The sequence below is a fragment of the Balaenoptera borealis genome, assembly GCF_965194805.1.
Source record: "Balaenoptera borealis genome assembly, chromosome: 2".
Classification (NCBI taxonomy): domain Eukaryota; kingdom Metazoa; phylum Chordata; class Mammalia; order Artiodactyla; family Balaenopteridae; genus Balaenoptera; species Balaenoptera borealis.
This window is the reverse complement of record NC_138867.1, coordinates 168,499,924-168,520,935: the sequence shown is the minus strand read 5'-3', so window position 1 is coordinate 168,520,935 and position 21,012 is coordinate 168,499,924. Positions and strand designations below refer to the sequence as shown.

Below are 21,012 nucleotides of genomic sequence, written 5' to 3'. Positions count from 1 at the left end.
CCTAAAGTCTCCCACTATTCCCCACCTGGAATGCTCACTTATCTCCCTGAGGTCCTGATGTCCTCCAGGCCCTCTACTGGCTGCAGGAGGCTGCTCTCAGGGACACGGGAGGCAGGGAGGCTATGGAGGGGCCGCGGCAAGGGTGTCAGCCAACAATAGTGCCTTGCAGATGTCCTTCACCAGCTCTGCCGCTCACTGCACCCAGTCACACTGATGGGAGCCAGGCACGGCTGGACAGCACGTTCCCCACCACAGAAACCCAGTATTCCTCATGACGGCACTGCCAGGAGCACAGCCCCAAATGCAGGGATGCCAGTTCCATGGGCTTTCTTCTCTTGGAGAGGCGAGTGGTGAGTCCCTGCTCTGGATCTGGATTGGCTTTCCTTCTGAGGCTCTGCTTCCAGCATTGACATCTGGGACTTCATGGGGGTGGGGCTTACCTGGGGGCAAGGCTCACCTTGGGGTGGGGCTCACCTGGAACCCGGGATCAGCCAGTCAGACCCCACAAAGGAGAGGGACTCAGCCTGCATTTGGCATCTGACCAGAGGCAGGCTGGGTTGGGGTTCACCCAGGCTTGGGGCTTGGCCCTGGGCCCCCAGGGAGGGTTTGCAATCTGGGAGAAGCTCTCAGGGCCCGCCTTGGGCCTGAGGGAAGCTGGGAGACAGCAGGGTGACTGAAGTCTATACCAAAGTGGCTCCTTGATGGCAGCAGCTGTTTCCCCAGCTGTGCTCACCTTTGCTCCCCACCAAAGCTACCACCGCAGGCTTTGGCCAGCATCTGGATAATGCCGGGGCCTGAGACAGGACTGCCCCTCTGTCCTTTGAGGTACCACCTTGGGTTCTAAGCATGCAGGCCTGGCTTCTTTGTTCTCATTCGGCCATATCCCTCCCCTCTTGGCCGAGCCTGTTGCCTGGCACAGAGTGGCACCAGAGTGTCTCCAAGGAGCTGCAGGGGCTCAACCTGGGCCTTGCTCCCCGGATGGTCCCTACAAAGTGGTTTCCTCTCCCAGCCATCCTAGAGCTGAGCCATGTGTCCCCAGAGGCCAGTGGTGGACACGTACACACATGCATATATGTGTACTCACACATATGTGCACACACCACACTCCCACATACATACACAAGCACACACACACGTTCATGCGGACATTCATACACATACACATGTGGTTGTAAACAAAAGTTAGTTTTATTTCACTCCCTTTGGAGGCTGTGTCTGAATTGGAGAGGGGGCTGGAGGGAAGAGGCTGTAGCGGGAGCCTCAGAGTGCCTTCCCCTAGCATGCGCAAAGCCGTAGCCCCTCGCCACCATCCTGTTGGTCTGAGTGGCAAGGGGGGCCGATGTCGCTTCAGAACTTCAAGTATGTCCCAGAGGAAGGGGCCACGCCAGGCCAGCACAGGAGCTGGAGAGGGCATGGTCCCATCCACCCCGGGGCCCAAGCGGGGCCTGAGCCCCAGATCTGTCTGGGCAAGGAACAGGAAGCAGGGTGCAGGTCCACCTGGCACTCGAGGCAGCTCATGCTTGGGGCCTAGTGGGGGTGAGGCAGGAGGTGGTACAGACCAGGGCTGGGCGCAGGGGCCTCTGCCCACTGTGGTCTCTGTTTTCCCTTCTGTACAAGGAAGACCTGGCATTGCTTTCAGCTCTGCAAGAACCAGAACCTGGGCTAGAAGAGTGTGGGTGCTAGGAAAAGAGCCCCATTTGCTGGGCAGGGAGTGAGGACAAGCACAGTACTCCCCGAGACCCAGGCCAAGCACCCCTGGGCAGTCACACATGGGCTACTGCAGGGAAAGCGGGGCAGGAGGGGGTGGAGCTCTCTCCTGGAGGGCGGCCTTGTCCTGAGGTGGCCAGCTGGGTGGCTCTGGGAGGGCGGAAATGCCCCAGCCACAGTCCCACCTACCCATCAGGGCTTATGGATCAGAGCTGGGGACCACTCGTGATTCCCAGGCCTACCTTCCCCACCCTATCCTGGATGAAGATGGGGCTCAGGCAGGGCGGGGCAGTGATGCAGAGCAGGCTGGTGCCCTCCGCCCCCTCCCGAGGGGGAGAGCAGCCACCTGAGGGGGAGGAGGAGGGCAGGTTGCGCTCTGCCCCTCAGGCGGTGTCCAGTCCCTGCACTTCCTCCAGAGCCTTCCACCTCGGCCCTGGTGAGGAGGGAGGAGGGACAGCGGCCAAGGCAGGCCTCAGATCCACACGGTGGTCTTACCCTCCCTGCTGCTGCTCCCACTGCCCTTCTCAGAGCCCATCCTGGGTTTGGCCCCTGGCCGGCCCTGGCCCCCAGCAGTGCCCCCCGACGTGGCGCTGCCCGACCCGGAGGCAGGGGCGCCGGCCCTCGGGGGCCCCCGGGCGGTTGCCGGAAGGCCAGGGCCTGGTGGGCTGTCGAGGTCCCCAAGCGACCGCCGGTCCTGCAGCGCCTGCAGTGCCAGGTTGGCCAGGTCCTGATCGTGGGTGCGTGTGCGCTCAGCCGCGCGCACCACCAGGCTGTAGTCTGGCGGGCAGGCCAGGCCCGAAGGCGCGGCGGGCAGAGCACAGGGCTGCTGGCGAGGCATGGGGCCAGGGGTGGTGGGCAGGGGGCGGCGGCTGCGCACAGCGTCTTGCGCGCTGCCCAGGCCCAGGTGCGCCATCTCACAGAGGTTGAGCACCAGGCAGAGGCAGCTGACCACGTACATGACCAGCAGGAAGACTGTCTTCTCAGTGGGTCGTGACACGAAGCAGTCGACCACGTGCGGGCAGGGCTGGCGGCTGCACGCGAAGAAGGGCCGCACCTCGAAACCATACAGCAGGTACTGGCCCACCAGGAAGGCCACCTCGAAGGCGGCCCGCGCCACCAGCTGGGCGACGTACACACGCATTAGGCCCTCGCGCTGGATGCGCCGCCGCCCGTCATGCTGACCTGCCGGGCCTGGGACCCCAGTCGCCTTTGGGTCCCCTCCTGCGCCCTTGGCTGCACCCGCGTCCTCAGCCTCATCATCTTCGCCCAGGCCCTCGGCTGCCCCCGGCTCCTCGTCCTCTTCACCCAGGCCCAGCATGGGCTCCTCTTCGCCCAGGTCTGCGGGCTCGGGCCAGCCCGGGTGGGGCGGTGGGGGCAACGGCAGGGGTGTGCGGGGCGCGAGGCGGCCTGGTCGGCGGCGAGAGGCGCGGCGGCGCTCGTCCTGTGAGGCGCGGGCCAGGCGGTGCACGGCATAGCCCAGGTACATTACGGAGGGCGTGGAGATGACCACAATCTGGAAAACCCAGAAGCGCACGTGGGACAGGGGTGCAAAGGCGTCGTAGCAGACGTTGTCGCAGCCCGGCTGCCGCGTGTTGCACGTGAACTTGGTCTGCTCGTCGGAGTAGATGGACTCACCGCCTACCGCCGTGAGCACGATGCGGAAAACCACCAGCACCGTGAGCCATACCTTGCCCACGAACGTGGAGTGGTTGTGGATCTCTTCCAGCAGCCGCGTCAGGAAGCTCCAGCTCATGTTGGTCATAGGGGCGGGGGATGGGACCTGCAGGCCATGAGCAGGAGCTCAACCTGGGGCGAGGGTAATGGGGGCAAGGGCTGGTGGTTTGGGAGGGTGTAGAGTGGCACCTGGAGCCCCTCCAGGAGCGCCGCCCTCACCCAGGGTCCTGACCCTGTCCTAGGAGGGATCAGCAAGAGGCCGGGGCCTCTGCAGCCAGAGGATAGACCCTACAAGGACAGACGAGGGGTCGCCTTCTCTGGCTGAGCACATGCCCTGGCTCCCCCCAAAACCCGACTCTAGGTCCCTGTGGCCTGGAGCAGGGCCAGCCCTCCTGCCCTCCCCCAGCTCTCTAGGAAAGCCCGGCGCCGTGCAAGCTGTGCCCCTTACCCAGCCTCTGGGGACCTCACCCCAGGCCCTGAGAGCCACAGGGAGTCCACTGGGTGAGCTGCCTTCGTAGGGCCAACCAGAAAACGGACCAGCCTCACTCAGAGTCTGGGCCTCACCTCAGATGCCTGCTCCCACCTTGCAGCACCCGGGTTGCTGGATTCCTATTTCCAGCATGTCAGGGGCCCACCAGGGGCTGGGCCTGCAGCCTGCCTGGCCCCCCAGCTCCTCAGCCACTCCAGTCCCCCATCAGCTCACAGTTCCCCAGGCCCCTAGACCCAGTGGCCCTCAGCCCCCAGCCTCCTAGTCTAGCCTCCTCATCATCCCCTAATCCCATCCATCCCCAGACCCAACGGCTCTGTCAGCCTCCAGCCCCTGAAGCCCCCAGCCCCATCAGTTCCAGACTCCCCAACAGTGGGCCCCCCTTCCTCCACATCCTGAACAGGGGCTCTGGTCCCTCTGTCTCCACAAAGGACCACTGCCATGCTCCTTTGCGCCCCCCCCACCCCCGCCACTGGTCCAGCTGTACCAGGGGCTGAGGCCTACCCTCCAGGCTGCTCCTCCCTCTTGTTCCAGCACTCCCATGTCCTCTGCACATCCTGGCTGGGGGGTGGGGTGAGCCCAGGTGTCTGTTCAGGGTGGCACCATGTGCAGCGAGGCCCACAGATACTGTAAGGCACACACACAACCACACTCGGGCACCTGTGACACTCGGAGACAGCCTTGTGGCCACTTCCCACGTCCCAGACCAGTGCTCCTTCTAGATCAGCTACCCCTGAGTGAGCCTGTATCTAGAAGGGGCTCAGTGGGCAGGACCACACACCCCTGTACCCCTGCACCTCTAGGGAGGGGGCTGCAGCCTCCTAATGCCCACCGTCCCTCCTTCACACCAGTACCTGCTCCTGGGTAGTTGGGAGGCAGAAGACCCTTGAGTACCTGATGCTTTTGGCGCCCTCCTTCTGGAACAGGCCTGGGAGGCAGCGTGGGCAGGTGTGGAATGGAACAACAGGGGCATTCAGGGCTCCGGGCCCTCTTTATGGAGCTGGGGCCTCTCCCGGGGCAGGGGGTGGGGGCAGGAAGAGGGGGCAGCCGGGGTTCCTGGGGAAGTGACCCTATTTCCTCACATCTGTGTGCAGCGCCCCTCTCATAGCCACACACATGCAAACACTCACAAGTGCACATGCAAATACGTTCACTCACACATGTGCATACATATGTATACACACACTCACATGTGCAATGCACTCATGCACAGGCACACACATTTACAGGTACACAGACTGGCACATGCCCAGCCCTTCAGGGCCATCTTTGATATACCTCTGCCTCAAAGAGGAATGAGCATGAGGGTCTTGATGTCCTCAGCTGGCTGTGTTTCCTCAGCTCTAACTTCAGCTCTCTTTCAGGACCTGTCCCCAACCCTGACCTCAACAGTCCCACATCCCAGGAGTCTGAGGGCTATAGTCTCACCAGGCAGGAACCCAGAAAACGGATGGCAGAGCAGCCCCCACTTCTCTCCCCTCCAAGATGGAGCCCAGTGGAGAAATGGGAGGGAGGGTGGGGGTGCCAGGGCAGTCCTGACCCCTTCTGTGTGGTATTTAACAACTGGCCCTCGGTGGAAAAGCCTTGGTGTAGTGTTTGCTGATTCCCGTGGCGTAAATGCTCCCACCAGGCCCATGACCAGCTCGAGGAGACACGCACGGGGGGCGGGGAGTGGGGGGTGGGGGCAGGGTTCTTGAGACCAGCTCTAGCATGGCACTGGGTGGACCCTGCCCTGGGGTGTGAAGGATGGCACTTTGCCCTGGGGGGCTGACTTGGGTGCAGTCAGAGCCACCCCAGAGATGAGTCGTGTGGAGAAAAGAGGGTGCAGGCCCTGCAGGCTGTCAGCCGAAGGGGACAGCCTGGGCAGCAGGAAGGGTGAGCAAACCTCCTCTCTTCCTTCCCCCAGTGCCAGTGGGGGAGCTCAGGCACCCTCTGGGTGTGGAGCAGAGGCTCTGGCTCTCCAGACCCAAGGGCCCATGCCTGCGTGCTGCATACACGTGTGTGCAGGGCCTGTGTCACACACGCAGTCACGGCGAGGTCATTCCATGGTCAGGGGGCTGATGCTGACCAGCTATGGCCTGCAGGAGCCCAGGCCCTCAGTGCCATGCGCAGGGGTCCCCCAGATCCAGACTTCTGGTGCCAGCTGCTGGACCGGCACATGGATGCCAGCAGGCACAGCAAACCCCAGAAGACCAGACCCCAAAATTTCCCTCCAAAGCGGCTTCCTCTCAGATGGGCTTATCCTGGACGGCTCTCTGCCCAGCACCCGCTCCGCTTCATCAGCAAAAACCCTGAACTGGACTCCGCCGGGTCCTGCTGCTCCCTGGGCCTGCCTCGCTTCCGCCGAGCACCTTAGGAAGCCCATCGACCTGTGCTCCTGAGACTTCCCCCGACTTTGCGGTAAAATGCCAAGCGCACCTGGTCCCAACGCACCAGCACCCGCATTCCGCTCCCACATAGGCGGAAACCACCCCTGCTGGGGCTTCTGCTACGCGGCAGTCCCACGTGCGTCCACTCCCCGCCCACACTCCCGCTCCACCCCACCCCACGCTGAGCCCTGCCCCCTCGCCCTGTCTCTCCACCCGATTGCCTCTGAGGCCAGCCCACCACCCTGCTATTATAGATTGGTTTATAGATTGTTGCCCAAGGTAGAAAATGTATGAGACCCCACTGATACAAATGATACGATAACTAACTAAATGGGGGAGAAGGGAATTCTGAATAATTCATGTAGTCACTGTGACCTCAAGGAGGGTGCTCTTCCAGAGAGCACAGCAAGGAGGAAGGGAGGAGTACAACCTGACAGACATCACCTCAGGCAGGTGGCCGAGGTCCCCACCTGCAGGGAGGAGCCAAGTTGAGAGCACAGACCTTGCTGCCCCGGAGGCTTCTTCCCAAACCCTCACCCCAGGTGATCATGAGATATATTGACACAAGTTCCAGGAGGGCCTTTTACAAACTACCTGACCTTCAAAATGCCAAGGGCATCAGTAAGTAGGGAAGTCTGAGGGAGTCACCCCCAAGAGGGACCAAGGAGACACGAGGACAGTCACCCCTCCCCTTGGGGACCTTGGGACAGCAAAAGGACACATTGAAAAGTGAGGAATCTTTGGCTTATGGCAATGTATCAATATTGGTGCACCAGTTGTGACAAGCACGTCACTGCAGAACTGGGTTTGGGGGCAAATGAGAACTCTCCCTGGTCTCTTTATAGCTTCTCTGTAAATCACAGGTGTTGTAAAATAAAAAACCTTATTTAAAATGGTTTCCTACTCCGTCACTTCAAGTTCCCTCTCCCTGTCTTGTCCCATCTGGAACGTATTTCTCTGTGTCTGGAGGCTTCAAGCACAGAGCTGGGAGTTTTGCTCATGACCTGTCCTGGGGCTGTGGGGTGCAAGAAGGACCCCAACACAGAGATGGGGCAGTGGGAGGCAAAGGCCAGGCCCACGGGTGCCCAGTGCTGATGGGAGGCAGCCAGTGGGAGCTTGGCTCTGGGCTGGGCCAGCAGGAAAGGATGGTATGTGAGGGGGTGCTGGCCCCTCAGGGAACAAGGCCCTGGCATTTGCTGGGACCTTTGTTCAGAGGGAATCTCACCCAAAGCTACATGTTAGAGCAAGTGCAGGTGGGGGCCACTCAAGTGGGATCCAGGACGAGGTTTGGGGAGAAGGGGCCCAGGGGCACCTGGGTGTCAAGGTCTGGGAGGGGGCGGGCCTGGGGGTGTTCACTAAAGGGAGTGGGGTCGGGGGAGGGAGGGGTGACTGGTCAGGGTGCAGGGCACACATGGGGGATCCCCATGAAGTGGGCTGCGGTCATCTTCACCAAGAGTTGCCCAAGGAGGCACCCTATTGGGAGGAGGGTGGTAGGCAGGCACCATGGGCTCCAGTGGGCATCAGGATGACCTGTGCTGGGGTGAGCTGGGCCCTGCACACTGGTTCTGGCACCAATGGAGTGGCTCCTGCAGGGGTGGGCAGCTGGGCTCTCCCCGCTTCAAGCCCCTTTCACCCCTGGGTCTGAACAAAGGTCCTGGGCTTGGGCGGGGGGTGGTCAGAGGCTGAGAACCAGAGATGCCCAGTGCCTCCTCCTGTAGTACAGTGAGGTCAGGGCCTGCCCAGCCATTTCCTTCCCATCCCTGGCCCAGCTTCCTCCCATGTGCCCCCTCTCATGGTGGGTGGACTTCCTTTGGCTGAGGTGGGGCTGCCTGGCTGACCCCCCACCCCCCCGGAGTGGAGTGCTCAGCTCACCAAGAGGACTGGTGGAACCCTTCCCTGGGAACCTGGGCATCTCAGGCAACCTCTTCCCCTTCCTGAGGACTCAGATTCCTGCATGCACCTGGCACTGGGTGGTCCCTCCTCTACACATGAGTACCTACAAGTAGCCCAAGGCGGACTCAGCCCTGGGAGACCTGAGGCCTTAGAGCAGGGACCAGGGGCTGCTCCTGCAATCCACCCACCTTCCAGGCTAAGGTCCCCCTCCTGCTGCTTGCCCACCCACCCACTGAAGTGCCCTGTGGGGGACAGTTCTTACTCAGAGAGTGGGGCTGCATCACTTGCCTTGCTCAGGCCCCAGTGCTGTATGCCAGAAGAAATCTGATTTCTCTCCACCTCCACTAGCCCCCAGGCCTCCCAATGGTGGCCTCCCTCACAGCCTGGCCTTAGGATGCCCACAAAGTCTCCCCCTTGTCAGTTTTGTAGTGGTTCTGTGGGTTGTCTTCCATGTCCCTCCCTCCCTGTGCCCCTTTCCTGGATGCCCCAGTTGTGTCCTGCCTGAACCCCCTGGCCACTGAGAGGTGTGCACCCGCCCCCAACCCAGGTGCCCAAAACCCAGACCCCAGACCTGGGGACCCTCTGCCACATCCATCCGCCCCCAGCAACTCCAGTGCACGCCACAGCCTCCCACACAGTGTAGACACCAGCTAGTGGCCAGGTTCCCTTCCCAGTCCCCTACCCCCATTTCCCCTCCTGCAGGCACTCCAAGGTGCGGACACAGGCCCCACTGGGTTGGGTCCCAGGGAGCCTGGGGCTCTCAGCACAAAACCCATATCCTCACAGGTCCTCAGGAACTTCCTGACCTGCTCCTGCCCACCTCAGAACTGACCATGTCTGGACTCCCTCTCTCTAACAAATGCATACCCACATACTTATACACGCATTTGCAATGCCCACACACTTCATCCTCACGCTCAGACACACACACGCACTGCTTTCTGCCTTGTACCGCTCCAATGGCCTTCCTCTGGGAAGCTCCCTCCACGGCCAGAAGAGTGAGGTGTCCCCACTGCATGCTCAGTGCCCCCAATCACACAAACGCTCAGCAAATGCCAGTGGGATGATTCAATGTCTGAGGCAATGGAGCCCTGCCTGGAAGCTCTGGGGAGGGTTGGTATAAACCTGAGGTGGGAGGCCCCTGCTCCCTCCCAGGGTCTCTGGAGGTGCAGGTGCCTGGGCTGGTAACTGTTTCCCATGGTGACCTTTGGACATGGCACTCTGGGTCTGTGGAGGAACAAGGGGGCCCCCTCTCTGCTCTGCTCCAGCCTGGAATCCGGGAAGTGAGGGGCCTCCTGCAGGAGTGGAGGGTGTGGTGGGGACAGGCCTGGGGAGTGAGTCATGGTAGCGCAGCCTGGACTGCTCCTGCAGCCAGGCCAGGAACTGCTGCTACAGGGAGGCCTGGGCCGTAGAACCCTGGGCTTTGGCAGGGGGAGGTGTCAGGAGGAGCAAGGGTGTGAGGCTGAACCAGGACCCCTGCCCAAGCTCGGTGCCCCCTCAAGGACCTCCCCAGGCATTGCTGGCCAAAGCCAGGACGCTGTGCCCCTCGGACCCCATGGGGTGACATTTTCAACCCCTCCTTCAACCCTCCACCCTGATGCGGCCCAAAACGCCGCGTTAAAGCCACCGCAGGCTCTGCCCCCACAGTGTGTGGCAGTGTCACTCTTTCGCTGCCCTGCATACCCCCTTCCTGCCCTGAACACCTGTTGTGTCCACCTGCTCCTCCAACAGCCGAGCATACCACAGGACCAGCTGCCGCCCCTCAGCCGTGCTGCCCCTTGTCGGGACCCCAGCCCAGTCCCGTTCCCCATTCTTGTCCAGCCACCCTGCACGCAACCCGCATCCAGACAACTCACATCTGTGGTGCAATGGGTGCCGCTCCTGGAGAACAGGAGTCTGTTCTGCTCTGCTAACCTCCAGGACCCAGGTCTGAGGACGCAGGACCTAGCAGGCGGCCACAAGGGTTTAGGAGGTGCCCCCGGCCACATAAAGGCTAAACCAAGAGCAGTGTGGACAGCAGGCAGGTGTACCAACTACCGCTCGTCTGCCCGTGTGGAAGAGGTGGGGCTCCCCAACCTCATCCCAGGGCTGAATAGCCCAAGGCCCCAGCCTCTGGATACACTGCAGCTGCCTAGCTGGCAGGGGCTGGCCAGTCCCACATGGCCTGAGGGGTCCCAGCTGCCCGGGGGCCCACCCCCTTCCCCCCTTGCTCATCAGCTGGCCTGAGCAGCTTCTGCGGGAGGGGGAGGGGCAGACTTCTGCCTCTACCTCCTCCTACCCTTGAGTCTTACCGCAGCTGAATCACCACCCAGACTGATGGCCCTGGGAGGGCAGTGGGCCTGCGATGGACAGACCCCCAGAATGGAGGGCCACCCAGCCAGGCTCAGCACCCGTTCTCTCCTGGGGTTGGCTGTTCCAAGACAGTTGAGTCCAGGCCCCTGAGACCTTGGGCCCAGAGTGAAGAGGGTGCTGCTCAGCCCCAAAGGGCACCCCAAACCTGGTCCCCTGGTGGTACCCTACCTTCTCCAGGCCAGGAAACAAGTCCTTCTGAGCCCTTCCACCTGCTGGCCGGCTGGACACCAGCCCTCCTGAGGGTGTGCACCCGGCTAAGTCCAGGGCCCGACCCAGGGCCACCTCTCACCACCAAGCACAATGTGGGGGGAGGGCCTTGAAGGGCTCCATTGTTCCCCCTGAGGCTCAGGGTCTGAATCCCTGATTGTCCCTGGGGCTGGACGGGTCCCAGAGAGGGAACCAGTCTCTCCCAGGCTGTACAGTAGGTCAGGAGGCAGCCCAGCCCCATCTTACTTGCCCCCAGGCCTAGGGGCTGCCCAGCGCCCCTCTGCCCACTGTCCGGTGTCCAGGCCCAGCTCTCGTCTGTCCTCCGCTGTGCATCTGGGCTTTTGGATGGAGCCCAGCCTTTCTATTTCTGCCCGGGCTCCCTGCCTCCTCCAGGTCTGCATCCACCATCTGTCTGGGTTCCACCGTAGGAGCATGGCCTGGGCATGGACCAGGGCTCAGGCGAGTGCCTCTTGTGCCTAGTACAACTCAGCTGCCCCGACTTCAGATGGGCAGTTTTTGGAGGTATCTTCTGAGACTCCACAGAGCCTGGCACCCTAACAGAGGCCCCCAAGTGTCTTCCCTGGGCTGGCCTCTACAGGAACATTAGGGCCGGCCAGACCCCCAGTGGGCCATGCACAAGGCCCCCAGATGCAGAGGTCCATCCTCTGCAGTCTCAGTCCCTCTTCAGGTATGCAATGTCTGTCCCTCTGCCACCATCAGCCCAGCTCAGGGACCAGGAGGAGTGGTTCATGCAGGATGAGCCCCCAGGACCTTCTGACCCCAGCCTCAATGGCAACTCAAAGAGACAGTGGGGGATGAGGCCCTGCACCCAGCTGGTGGGAGCCCTGGGCAAGTAGCATGCAGCAGCTCAGGAGCAGCCCTCTCTGGGGGCCGGCAGCCCAGAGCAGCAGATGTCAGATGGATGCTGCGGCCCAAGGACCTCCAGGGGCTGGCCAGTTAGGGTGTGGCTGCCAAGAGCAGGGTGGGGAGGGGGTGGGTCTGGAGTGGTGTACTGTGGCCCCACCCACCCAGGGCCATGATCCAAGGGCTCAAGGACACTCTAACCCAGCAGTTCTTTATTTGGATGTTGGCCCAACTTCCATGGGAGGGGGGTTGATAGGGTGGGGTGGGGAGGAAGCCTAGAAATGGACATGGGGAGAGGAGGTGAGAGAAAAGTCCTCCAGTCATGGTGGGGGAGTAAGGGAAGACAGGCAGCACCCCAAACCCTGGGTGCTAGCTGAGGTGAGCAGAGCCACCGCCGGAGACCCTGGCCCGCTGCAGGTGGGTGCCAGGCCCTAGGCCCCACCTGAGGAGTTATAGCCGGTGGACCTCCTCAGGAGTGACCAGTTGCTTGAGCCTTCTTTATTTCCTGCCGGGGAGAAAGGAAGAGAGGCTGGGAAAAGGAAGAGGGTCTCGCCCAGGGCCTGGGGCCGCCATATCACCTGTCCCAGCCTGTTTTCCCCATTTGCCAGACAGAGGTCTGAGGCCCCACCGCCACCCCCAGCACACCTCGGAGAGCGCCTCCTTCAGGACCCAGTAGGCCTTGTCCAGACTGTCGTTGACGATGATCAGGTCAAACAGGCCGGGCTCCTTGCCTGAGGGTGGGGGCAGGGTCAGTGGAGGCTGTGGTGACAGAGGTGGGGGTCCGGGGACCCTTCACGTGGACCACAGTGCTGGGTGATGGCTCCAGCCCTCCTCTGCCCCCTGCTGGATGGGACTGTTCTACTGTGGGGGTTGGAGAGGGTCCAGGGACACGGAGTGATAGGTGCCCACACTCACTGCTCTCCATGTCGGCCCGGGCAGCAGCCAGGCGCTTAGCCAGGCTCTCCTCCGTCTCTGTGTTCCGCTGCCGCAGCCGCTGCTCCTGAGACGAAGTATGAAAGTCAGAAGGTCAGAGCCTCCAGGGCTGCCCCCCCGCCCTCCTCCCTCAGCCCCCACCAGGACATCCAGTGAGGGTGGCTGCACAAAGATGTAGATGGGCCGCAGGTCGGTCTTCTTGATGTTGCGCACGCCCTGCAGGTCCACATCCAGCACGCAGATGCGGTTCATGGCCTGCACGGCCCGCACAGCTGCTTTGCTGGGGGATGATAGGAGGGGGGCTGCTCAGCTGTGGGCTCCTGAGGCCCTAGCAGCCCCCATGGCCTCGAAGAGCCTCAGTGGGACCATCACTACCCATCCCTTGCTCTGGGCCTCTCTGGGGGTGCCCACAGGGGCCCAGCCTAACTGTGGCATCTGTTCCCTCTTTCTGGAAGTATTCCCTGAACAACCCTTGGACGAGGGGGCCCTCTGCTGGTCTGCTGTGGTGGTAGGGAAGGGCACCTTCAGACCCTGGCCCAGGGCCTCTCCTTCTCCTGGCACCTGCTCCCAGGCCCCACACCACTCCATCACCCCAATCAGTCCCACCCACCAATCATGCCTCCAGAAGCTTCTGGCATCACCCCCTGGATCGTGCCCTCAGGCTAGCGATGGCGACCACCCTCCCATATCCTGCATGCTGGGGCCCTGCTTGGAGAGGGATGCCCTGGCTATGGCCCCCATAGCACTACGCGGCACGCCCTTGGGCTTCCTCATCCCCTGGCCACCCTTTGCAGGCCTTGGCCCCCTCACCCTAGGGTCACCACGTACCATGTGCTCCTCATCCACTGGGGGGACTGCCCCTCAGCGGGCATTGTGTGTCCCAACAGTGGCCAAATGACCCCACTTGGCAGCCCACTGCTCTTCCCATCTGCACCTGGGGCAGAGTATGCTGGGTCCTGTGGGGTCCTGGCCTCGCCCAGCTAGGTGGCTCAGGGACAGGCTATGCACAGAGGCATGCCTGGCCCTGCCTGCCTGTGTCAAGGCACTGCTTCCAGGCCTTGCAAGTCAGGTGTGAGGAGCCAGCAAAGACCCCGCTCTGGTGGGTTGTTGGGAGGGGCAGCCGCTGTTGTGCCAGGGACCCTCTCAGGCTACCCCACGGGTTGGAGGGGGGGTGCACAGTGCAACCTGCCGATCTATGAGACCTAGGTCCTCCGAGTCCTCATTGCATACCAGTCCCTTGTGTGGCCCACTGTTCTCACAGCAGCCTGGCCAGGTAGACATAAGTAGGGCTGGGCCAGGAGCGGGTGGCCTAGAGAGCCCTGACTGTGGTTGCATCTTGACCCCTGGGGGGCTGGGTCCCTTGCCCCAACTGCCCAGACGGCCCATAGAAAGAAATCCCCCACCTGGGGCCCAGTCAAGGGGAGACCCCCTGCCCAGGGCCCACAGAGAGAGAGATACCCCTGCCTGGGCTGCCCACTCTAGGTTCCTTAGAGAACTGGAGGAAGGGAGGGCCCCAAGCATGGCCCACCTGGTCCCATACAAGTTCCCTGAGAACTCAGCATGCTCGATGAAGTCTCCGGCGGCAATGTCCCGCTGCATCACCTCCCTGGTCACAAAGTAGTAATCTGCAAAGGAGGAAGAGCTGATGGGGAGACTGAGGCCTCATGCATCACTCTGACAAATGGAGGGCTGCTCCAGTCCTGTGCTGGAGCACTGAGGCCAGCTGGCTGAGCTCACCTTTGCCGTTCTCCTCTCCTGGCCTCGGGTCCCTTGTGGTGTCTAGGAACAAGTACCAGTGACTGACTTGGGACACCTGGAGCCCCAGGCATCCCATCCCCAGGGCCTTGCCCACAGGGCCTGGCTCAGCCCATCTGGGGGTGTGGGAGAGGAGGCTCCAGGTTAGGGTCAGCAGTGCGGGGGCTTCCGCCCCACCGTGTGGGAGTGTGGGGGGCTTCAGGGCATGTCAGCAGGGGTCCCCGCCCCCAGCTTCCTTGAGACCCTCCCCCACCTCCCCTGGGGCCTCACGGGACACGCTGAAGCCAAAGATACTGCTGTGTTCCTGCAGGAGTCTCTTCAGTAGGGTGCTCTTCCCAGCCCCTGAGGGTCCGCTCAGGACAACGGGCCTTGGTCCTGACATCCCTGTAGAGGGGGACAGGGGAGGCAAATATCAGCAGGGCCTTGCTCCCTATGGAAGTGGGCGAGGTGGCTGCAGTGCCCCCACCTCTGCCCCAAGTGAATTCACCCCAGAAATTGGGCAGAGTTGTGGGCAGTCACTCAGAGCCATGCTCAAACCCTGGCTATGCCTCCCTTTGGGCGTGCTACCTGGTAATCCATGCACTGACCACAAATGTGTGGCCTCCCCAGTTGTCCACTCCTATCCCACCCTCAAGGAGCTCCTGGGAGGGGCATGTCCGGGTCCCAATTCCTGTGTCTCCTGGCACCACAACCCAGAGGTGCCCTTGGTCAAGGTCAGTGGAACCCAAGCCCTGTTCTGGGAACTTCCACTGAAAAGCAAGGGGTTGACCCCAAACGACCACAGCTTCCTGACTCCCCTCTCTGATACTTGGGTCTCATGAAGCCAGCAGAAGAGCAATGGGTGCCACCCTCCCAGCTCATAGCACACGGCTCAGACACCTGCCACAGGTGAAAACGCCAAGGGCAGGAATAGTGGGGGAGCTCTGGAAGCATCAGCTTAGCCTGCTCTGTGCCCCTCGGATCATCCCAGCACCCCTCATACAGGACCTACCTTCTGCGTGGGGTGCGGCCTCCGTGCTCACCTTGGGGCTGCTCGGGATAAGCTGAGAGGAGAGTGGTAATCCTTGGCTGCTCCCCACCCTCTAAGCACTAAATCCCTCCCAGGGCAGCCAGCACCACCTGCTCAGCAGAGGGCAAAGGCCGCTCCTCACCCTAGAGATGCGCACTTGCCCACCCAGCCACGTGAGCAAGATGGGCTGAGGAAGGTCAGGTGCATCGGGAGCCTCAGAAGACACGAATCGAGGCAGGCACTGAGCTAGGGGGCTGGGAGGCTATGTGTTGCCCCAGAGGGAGACCCTGGGAGGGCGTGTGGTGAGCTGGCCTACCCCAGCAGGGCTCTGTCTGTGGGGTGCCTGGTAAGGTGTGGAGGAGCAGTTAGTGGCCAGCACACCAGCGATGAGGCCCAGGAGGGACAGGCCACTCTGCTCGGGGATACCCAGTCATCTAGCCCAGGGCAGACCTCCAGCAGGGCCCCAGGTGGGCACTGCTTTCCTAATCCGCAATGAGGACAACCTGGGTAATCTGGCTAAAGCATAGCTAGCTATTCTGGGACCATCATGCCATATGCAAACACCCCGGAGAAGGAGTCGGGAAACAGATACGCTCCCCTGCTGCAGAGAGATAGAAGAAATGGACCCAGAGGAGCTCATCAATTATCTGTCACTTCTAAGTGGCCAGTTCTTAGTTCCTTTGTCTCTTCCAAGTTTCCTATTACAATAGTACACCGTTTTTATCTAGCAACGGTCCCATTGGACTCCCAACTCCTTTCTGGTGTCTTGACTTTCCCACCCAGACACAGTGCCACCATACAAATGCCCACACGTGTGTGTGTCCGACTCCAAGCCCACTGCTGTTGCTGCCCAATAGAGCGCAGCCCCCTCCCTACCCTAAGGACTGGTGCATGGGAAGGTCTCATCTCTGGCTCACCGTTGGCCTTCACAAAGTTCCTTCCTTTGCAGAATGAACGTCCTGTGCGCAACCCAGCCCACCCCCCTGGGTCTGTCCTGACTTCTAGACAGTGAGTGACCAGGGTTGTGGGGAGAGCTATGTCGGGGTGGAGGAGCGTAGGGGAACAGAGGAGATACCGGGGGCCAGTCAGTCCCCGAGCAAGGTTGCTGCTCCTAGAGGAGTCCTGGAAAGAGAAAGGCTATGGAGGCTGGGGTCTGCCACCACACTGCCTGGCCTCTGGACTGTGCCGAGTCACCACCGCACACACACTGCCTCCCCACCTTGCAAGCAGGGCAGCTGTGGTTGTTCAGCAGCATAGGTCTTCCCAGGACCTGGCAGCATGTAGGCGCCACAGGAATGTGAGTTTCTCCAGGGCGGGGGCAACATCAAGTGGACACATGGCAATGCTCACAAGAGGTGGACCAGAAAGCCTACCTGGGCCTTGCTCACAGCAACAAACCCTCAACTCAGTGGATGCAGCTGGTGCCTTCTGGACCCAACTTGGGGTATCCACCTCCAGGGAGGGGAGGGCCCATCCTGCCTCTCATGAAGAAGCCCCTCAGGAACACTATGCTCCTTTGCCATGTGTCCAACTTGAACAGGAGCCCCGCCCTCACATCCCACAGCCCCCAACTGTAAACCTGCCAGCAACACCCAGAGGCTACATGGTCTTGACCTGCCCTGTGCCTCCAGGCCAGCACACAGGCCCCTAACATGCTTCCCCGGCAGTTCCTGCCCTGTTCCCCATGCCTGCAATCATGGCCAGATGTTGTGGTCATAAGCTCTAACATCTGGACACTGCAAACCTACATAGGAAAGACATGTCTTCAATCAGGACCAAACACTACACATGGAAGTCCCAACGCCTGAAACCCTGAAGGAGCACGTTGTGCACAAGTCTTACTCATCATCTTACCTCAAAACACTGGTTTCTATCTGGCTTTCTACGCCATGTCATGAACCCTGGGGGCATGGGCACGGCACCTGCATCCCACTGAGACCTCCCATCCCCCAGCCCAACAACCACTGGCAGTAAGCAGCAGGTATGTATGCACGCATGGGGACTTGCTGATGGCTGCAAAGTTCACTCCCTGCCTGGGTCCAAATCATCACCCTACCCTGCCAGCCCACTCCTCACAGGGTATCCTCCTGAGCCCCAACCTGCCCCTCAAGTCCAGGCCCCAGGCCTTCCCAGTGCTGGCCATCCATCGTGCCCTCCTTCAAAGGTTACACTATTGATGACAAGGGGAGGGGGCACCCACCTAGCACCATTGCCTTGAGGTGGGTGGGATCCAGAGTCCTTCCTCTTGTGGGGCTCTTCCCTGAGGTCACCTCCTCTTAGTACGAGGGCCCGAACCACAAAGACCACGTTGGAGTGGCCTAGCCCTGCAGAAGGCACTTGGGGAGTCGCTGGGTACTGGGCTCCACCCAGTGATCATGGTGATAAGAGCGCTCACTAAAGCCACCTTTGACAGGAGCACACTCAGTGTGGGACAGACCTCAAGGCCTCTCAGTCCCAGTGATCAAGTGTGCCAGATACCCCTGAGCCTGATTTTGGCCCCAGCAGCTGGTAGAACTGATTGGCAGTTAGGAATGTTCTGTATCCTCTACTCCTTGACTATTCCACAATTCTGAACCCCAGCTTCCTGGCAAGAAACTGGAAATTTCACAAGGACAGCAATAAGGATCAGGGATGCAATTTCTGTAGGAGTCGCTGGTGCAAGCCTGTGCATTCTGGAATGCTCTCTGCTGGAACCCCTCACGAGGAGCTCCTCAGGCAGCCCTGGAAGGCTTGCCTCGAGAAGCATTTCCTGCTCTCCTTCCTGCTTCCACCTGCCTTCCCGCCCTGTCCCAAGGGCTGGGCATGGCCACCACCCCACTTCCCTCCCCACTCCTCCATGCGACACTAAGACAAGGTACAACCCTCTGAGGATACAGAGAAGGGAAGTCAAACCCCACCAGCCCTCTTGCAAAACACAAGCCACAAGACATGAGTTGATCTGGGTTAGGATAGCTGGTCATGCCCTATCCCCCAAACAGGCTGTGTGGGACAGGAGAACTACCCTGGCCTTGGCCTCAGGTGCTCCGTGTGTGGGACATGTCCTGGCCCAATGACCTTAAGAAACCATTTAACTTTCAAGAACCTGACTTGAAGTGGGAGAGCCACAACGCAGCCAGCGATTTTCTTCTCACTTCCTCTCCCGGCAGTGGGGTGAGACCATGCCTTCCCTGAGAGGAAGCTTGTCCTTCAAAAGTGTTAGCAAGAAGCCACACTGTGGAGGACTCAGGCCTGTTGTGGCACTACACAGCTGCATCTGGATCTCTTTCCATCAAGGAGAAGAACGGGGATTCAGTCCCACATGAGATCCTCAGTTCTAGCCCTAAGGGAAGGCAGAGGGAGCATGAAAGGGAAAGGGGTCCAGGACATACAAATCATGGAGCAAGAAAAAGCCCAAGCCCCTCTGGTTGGGGCAGGGTTCACTCTCACAGAGAGGGGAACAAAGGTCAAGCACACCCAGGGTCAGCCAGGGACCAGGGGAAATCAAGGCCCAGCACACACAGGATCAGAGAAGGACCCAGCGGGAACAGAGGCCTGCTACACAGGTTCAGCCAGGGGTCAGAGCCCGACTGAAGGGCACCTGCCTGCATACCAGGGCCCCAGCAGCTCACCCTCTGTGCTTTCCCTTTTCTCCTTGAGGACTGGGGTCACTTCCTTCCACCCCCAACCACATCATAATACCTTCCTTCTTGCTCTTCCTCAAATCCTCTGAACGTGTTTCTTGGGCTATGGTAAATGTGACGCAAAAGATGGAGATCAACGGTTCAAGTGTTTAAAAAAAAAAAGTTTGGGTGTGGCTGAAGAAAAATGTACAACTTCAGAACTTGTAGAATCTGCTACTCAAATAAACTGTTGATCTTACCAGTTCCAGACAAAGGTCAAGGGCTGGATCAACGTGTTCTCAGAATCTAAAGGAAAGCCCAAGCAAACTACACTTATCACAGGTGTGGCACCAACCCAGATCACAAGCTGGCCTGGTGTGTGCAGGCAAGTGTGTGGCATTCTTACAAGAAGAGGGCAGAGTGGGGGCTCACGTGGCAGGAAATTCAGCTTATCAATGATAAGACAGGAAGCCACGCCCAGCCCACATCCCTCCTGGTGGTGAAGGTGAAGGTTTTCCTGGGTCCCTCACAAGTCATGGTCTGGGAAGTGAAAGAGTGACAGAAAAGTCCAGAAAAGACCACATTTGGCCAGGCATGCTGCCAAAGGGCACTCACAGGGGACTCGTGCAAGGCCGACCATGAAAAGCACATCTTGGCCTCCCTCCTCCTGTCCCCGTGGGCCTCATCCCACACTGGCCAATCATCACCTGAGCTTCCACCTCCTCCACCCCTATCAAAAGACACTGATAACATGTGAGGTGGCACACCTCACTGTTCCTCCTCAAACCAGCATCTGGGTGGAGACTCACTCCCTCTCACTGCTCCCCAAAGAATGTCTAAAATCAGCAGATGGGCAGCTCCAGCAACCTAGACTTGAGGTGTCTTGCCCTGAGGGAAGCTGAACCCCAGCTACCATGCCCACGAGGCAGGAAGGCCTGCCACCAACAACCTGCTCCTGCGTGGAGTACCCATATCTGCAATGTCCAGCAGCGCTGGGCTGTGGTGCTGGCCAGGAGCCTGCAGCAGTCCCAGGGGCCCTCTTGGCTGGGAGTCCTTGGAGCAGTCAGCTCCGCCCACCTAGGACGCCCCTGCGTTTGCAATATTTGGGAACCAAACATAGCACCAAAGCTGGACCACAGGGAGGGTTTCCCAACTGTTATCTGTGCTGCTCCTCTTGAGCTCGGGGTAGACTACATACTTCTACAGGCCGGGTGAGCTAATCGGGACTTCTGCGGCAACCTAAGGTCCTTCAAAACCCTGATCTCGCAGGGTTTTCGGCTCTGCTGTGTGGCCCACCTTGGAGAGGGGTGTCAGGCTGCTTCCCCTCTCTGCCCCTCCGCATCCTGCAGGGTCCACAATGGCATCCAGAATGAAGTCCTCAAGCTGCAGGGGTTTTACAAGCTGTTTGGAGCTTCCCATGCCAGGAGAATTTCCTCCTACATTTTGAGGACTGACACAGGGGAACCAGCTTTTAATTTGTCTAAGTAAAATAGTAACTACCAAAAGCAATGCTAAAACACAAGACACACGGAATACAACTTCAAAGCGAAGGAAAGCCTCCCTGAATTTGCCTCCATGAGAAGACGCACTACCCTCTCTCCTCGTCTACCCCGCTTTGCTCGCCCCGAGACGGAACTCTGGGAACCACTGAGGACCGCCGAGGGCAATTTCGGTGGCTGGCGGGATGACAGAATTCACGAGCACAGCCTCAGGAGTCCCTCAGGCAGGTCCACGACACCGGCGCTCAGCACGGGCTCTGGCGGCCCCTCGCACGCAATCAGCGGCGGTTCCCGCCTCTTCTCCGCGGATTCATACAGCGACACGCGAGCCCGGGGCCGGACTCCCCAGGAAGGCCCTCCTGGGGCCTGCGCTCGCCCGGACCTCCGCCCCTCTGCGAGGGGTCGCCACTCACCGTCCGAGGGGACCCGGCGCAGGGCGGCCGCCGCCAGCCCGGCCAGCGGGCGCCGCAGCATGAAGGGCCGCCGCCACCGCCCGCGGGGACGTACGTCACAGAGCAGCGCCGCGCCGGCCCGGCCTCTCTCCGCCCCTCAGAGAAGCACTTCAGCGCGGCGCTGGACCCGCCTCAGCCAGCGGGCAAGTTGGTCAGAGCTGCGCCGGCCTCGCCCCGCCTTTAAAGGCCGTACGTCAGCGCCGCACGACGCT

The 21,012-nt window shown here is 60.7% G+C and overlaps 2 protein-coding genes across 17 annotated transcripts; both read right to left on the bottom strand.

Moving 5' to 3' along the window:
• Positions 1-1,169: 1,169 nt before the first annotated feature.
• Positions 1,170-11,611, bottom strand: GJC2 (gap junction protein gamma 2). Of its 6 annotated transcripts, none has more exons than XM_082379396.1 (3): positions 10,651-11,611; positions 9,987-10,074; positions 1,170-3,513 (listed from the first exon to the last, which is right to left on the bottom strand). In XM_082379396.1, the coding sequence occupies exon 3, from the start codon at positions 3,467-3,469 to the stop codon at positions 2,180-2,182; it is 1,290 nt and encodes a 429-aa protein (XP_082235522.1). In that variant the 5' UTR covers positions 3,470-3,513; positions 9,987-10,074; positions 10,651-11,611; the 3' UTR covers positions 1,170-2,179. The 6 variants fall into 6 exon arrangements, with proteins under 6 accessions (XP_082235522.1, XP_082235521.1, XP_082235525.1 ...); XM_082379395.1 differs by having other exon boundaries at positions 1,170-3,487; XM_082379399.1 differs by lacking the exon at positions 10,651-11,611 and having other exon boundaries at positions 1,170-3,220; positions 3,395-3,487; positions 9,987-10,643.
• A 132-nt stretch (positions 11,612-11,743) lies between these two features.
• GUK1 (guanylate kinase 1) lies at positions 11,744-20,899 on the bottom strand. Of its 11 annotated transcripts, none has more exons than XM_082379560.1 (10): positions 20,762-20,899; positions 20,146-20,299; positions 15,233-15,284; positions 14,512-14,625; positions 14,224-14,357; positions 14,015-14,111; positions 12,628-12,766; positions 12,469-12,553; positions 12,199-12,284; positions 11,744-12,058 (listed from the first exon to the last, which is right to left on the bottom strand). In XM_082379560.1, the coding sequence occupies exons 2-10, from the start codon at positions 20,189-20,191 to the stop codon at positions 12,023-12,025; spliced, it is 789 nt and encodes a 262-aa protein (XP_082235686.1). In that variant the 5' UTR covers positions 20,192-20,299; positions 20,762-20,899; the 3' UTR covers positions 11,744-12,022. The 11 variants fall into 11 exon arrangements, 10 of the variants coding, with proteins under 10 accessions (XP_082235686.1, XP_082235689.1, XP_082235691.1 ...); XM_082379563.1 differs by having other exon boundaries at positions 12,655-12,766; XM_082379565.1 differs by having other exon boundaries at positions 14,015-14,128; positions 14,224-14,265.
• Between the last annotated feature and the right edge of the window lie 113 nt (positions 20,900-21,012).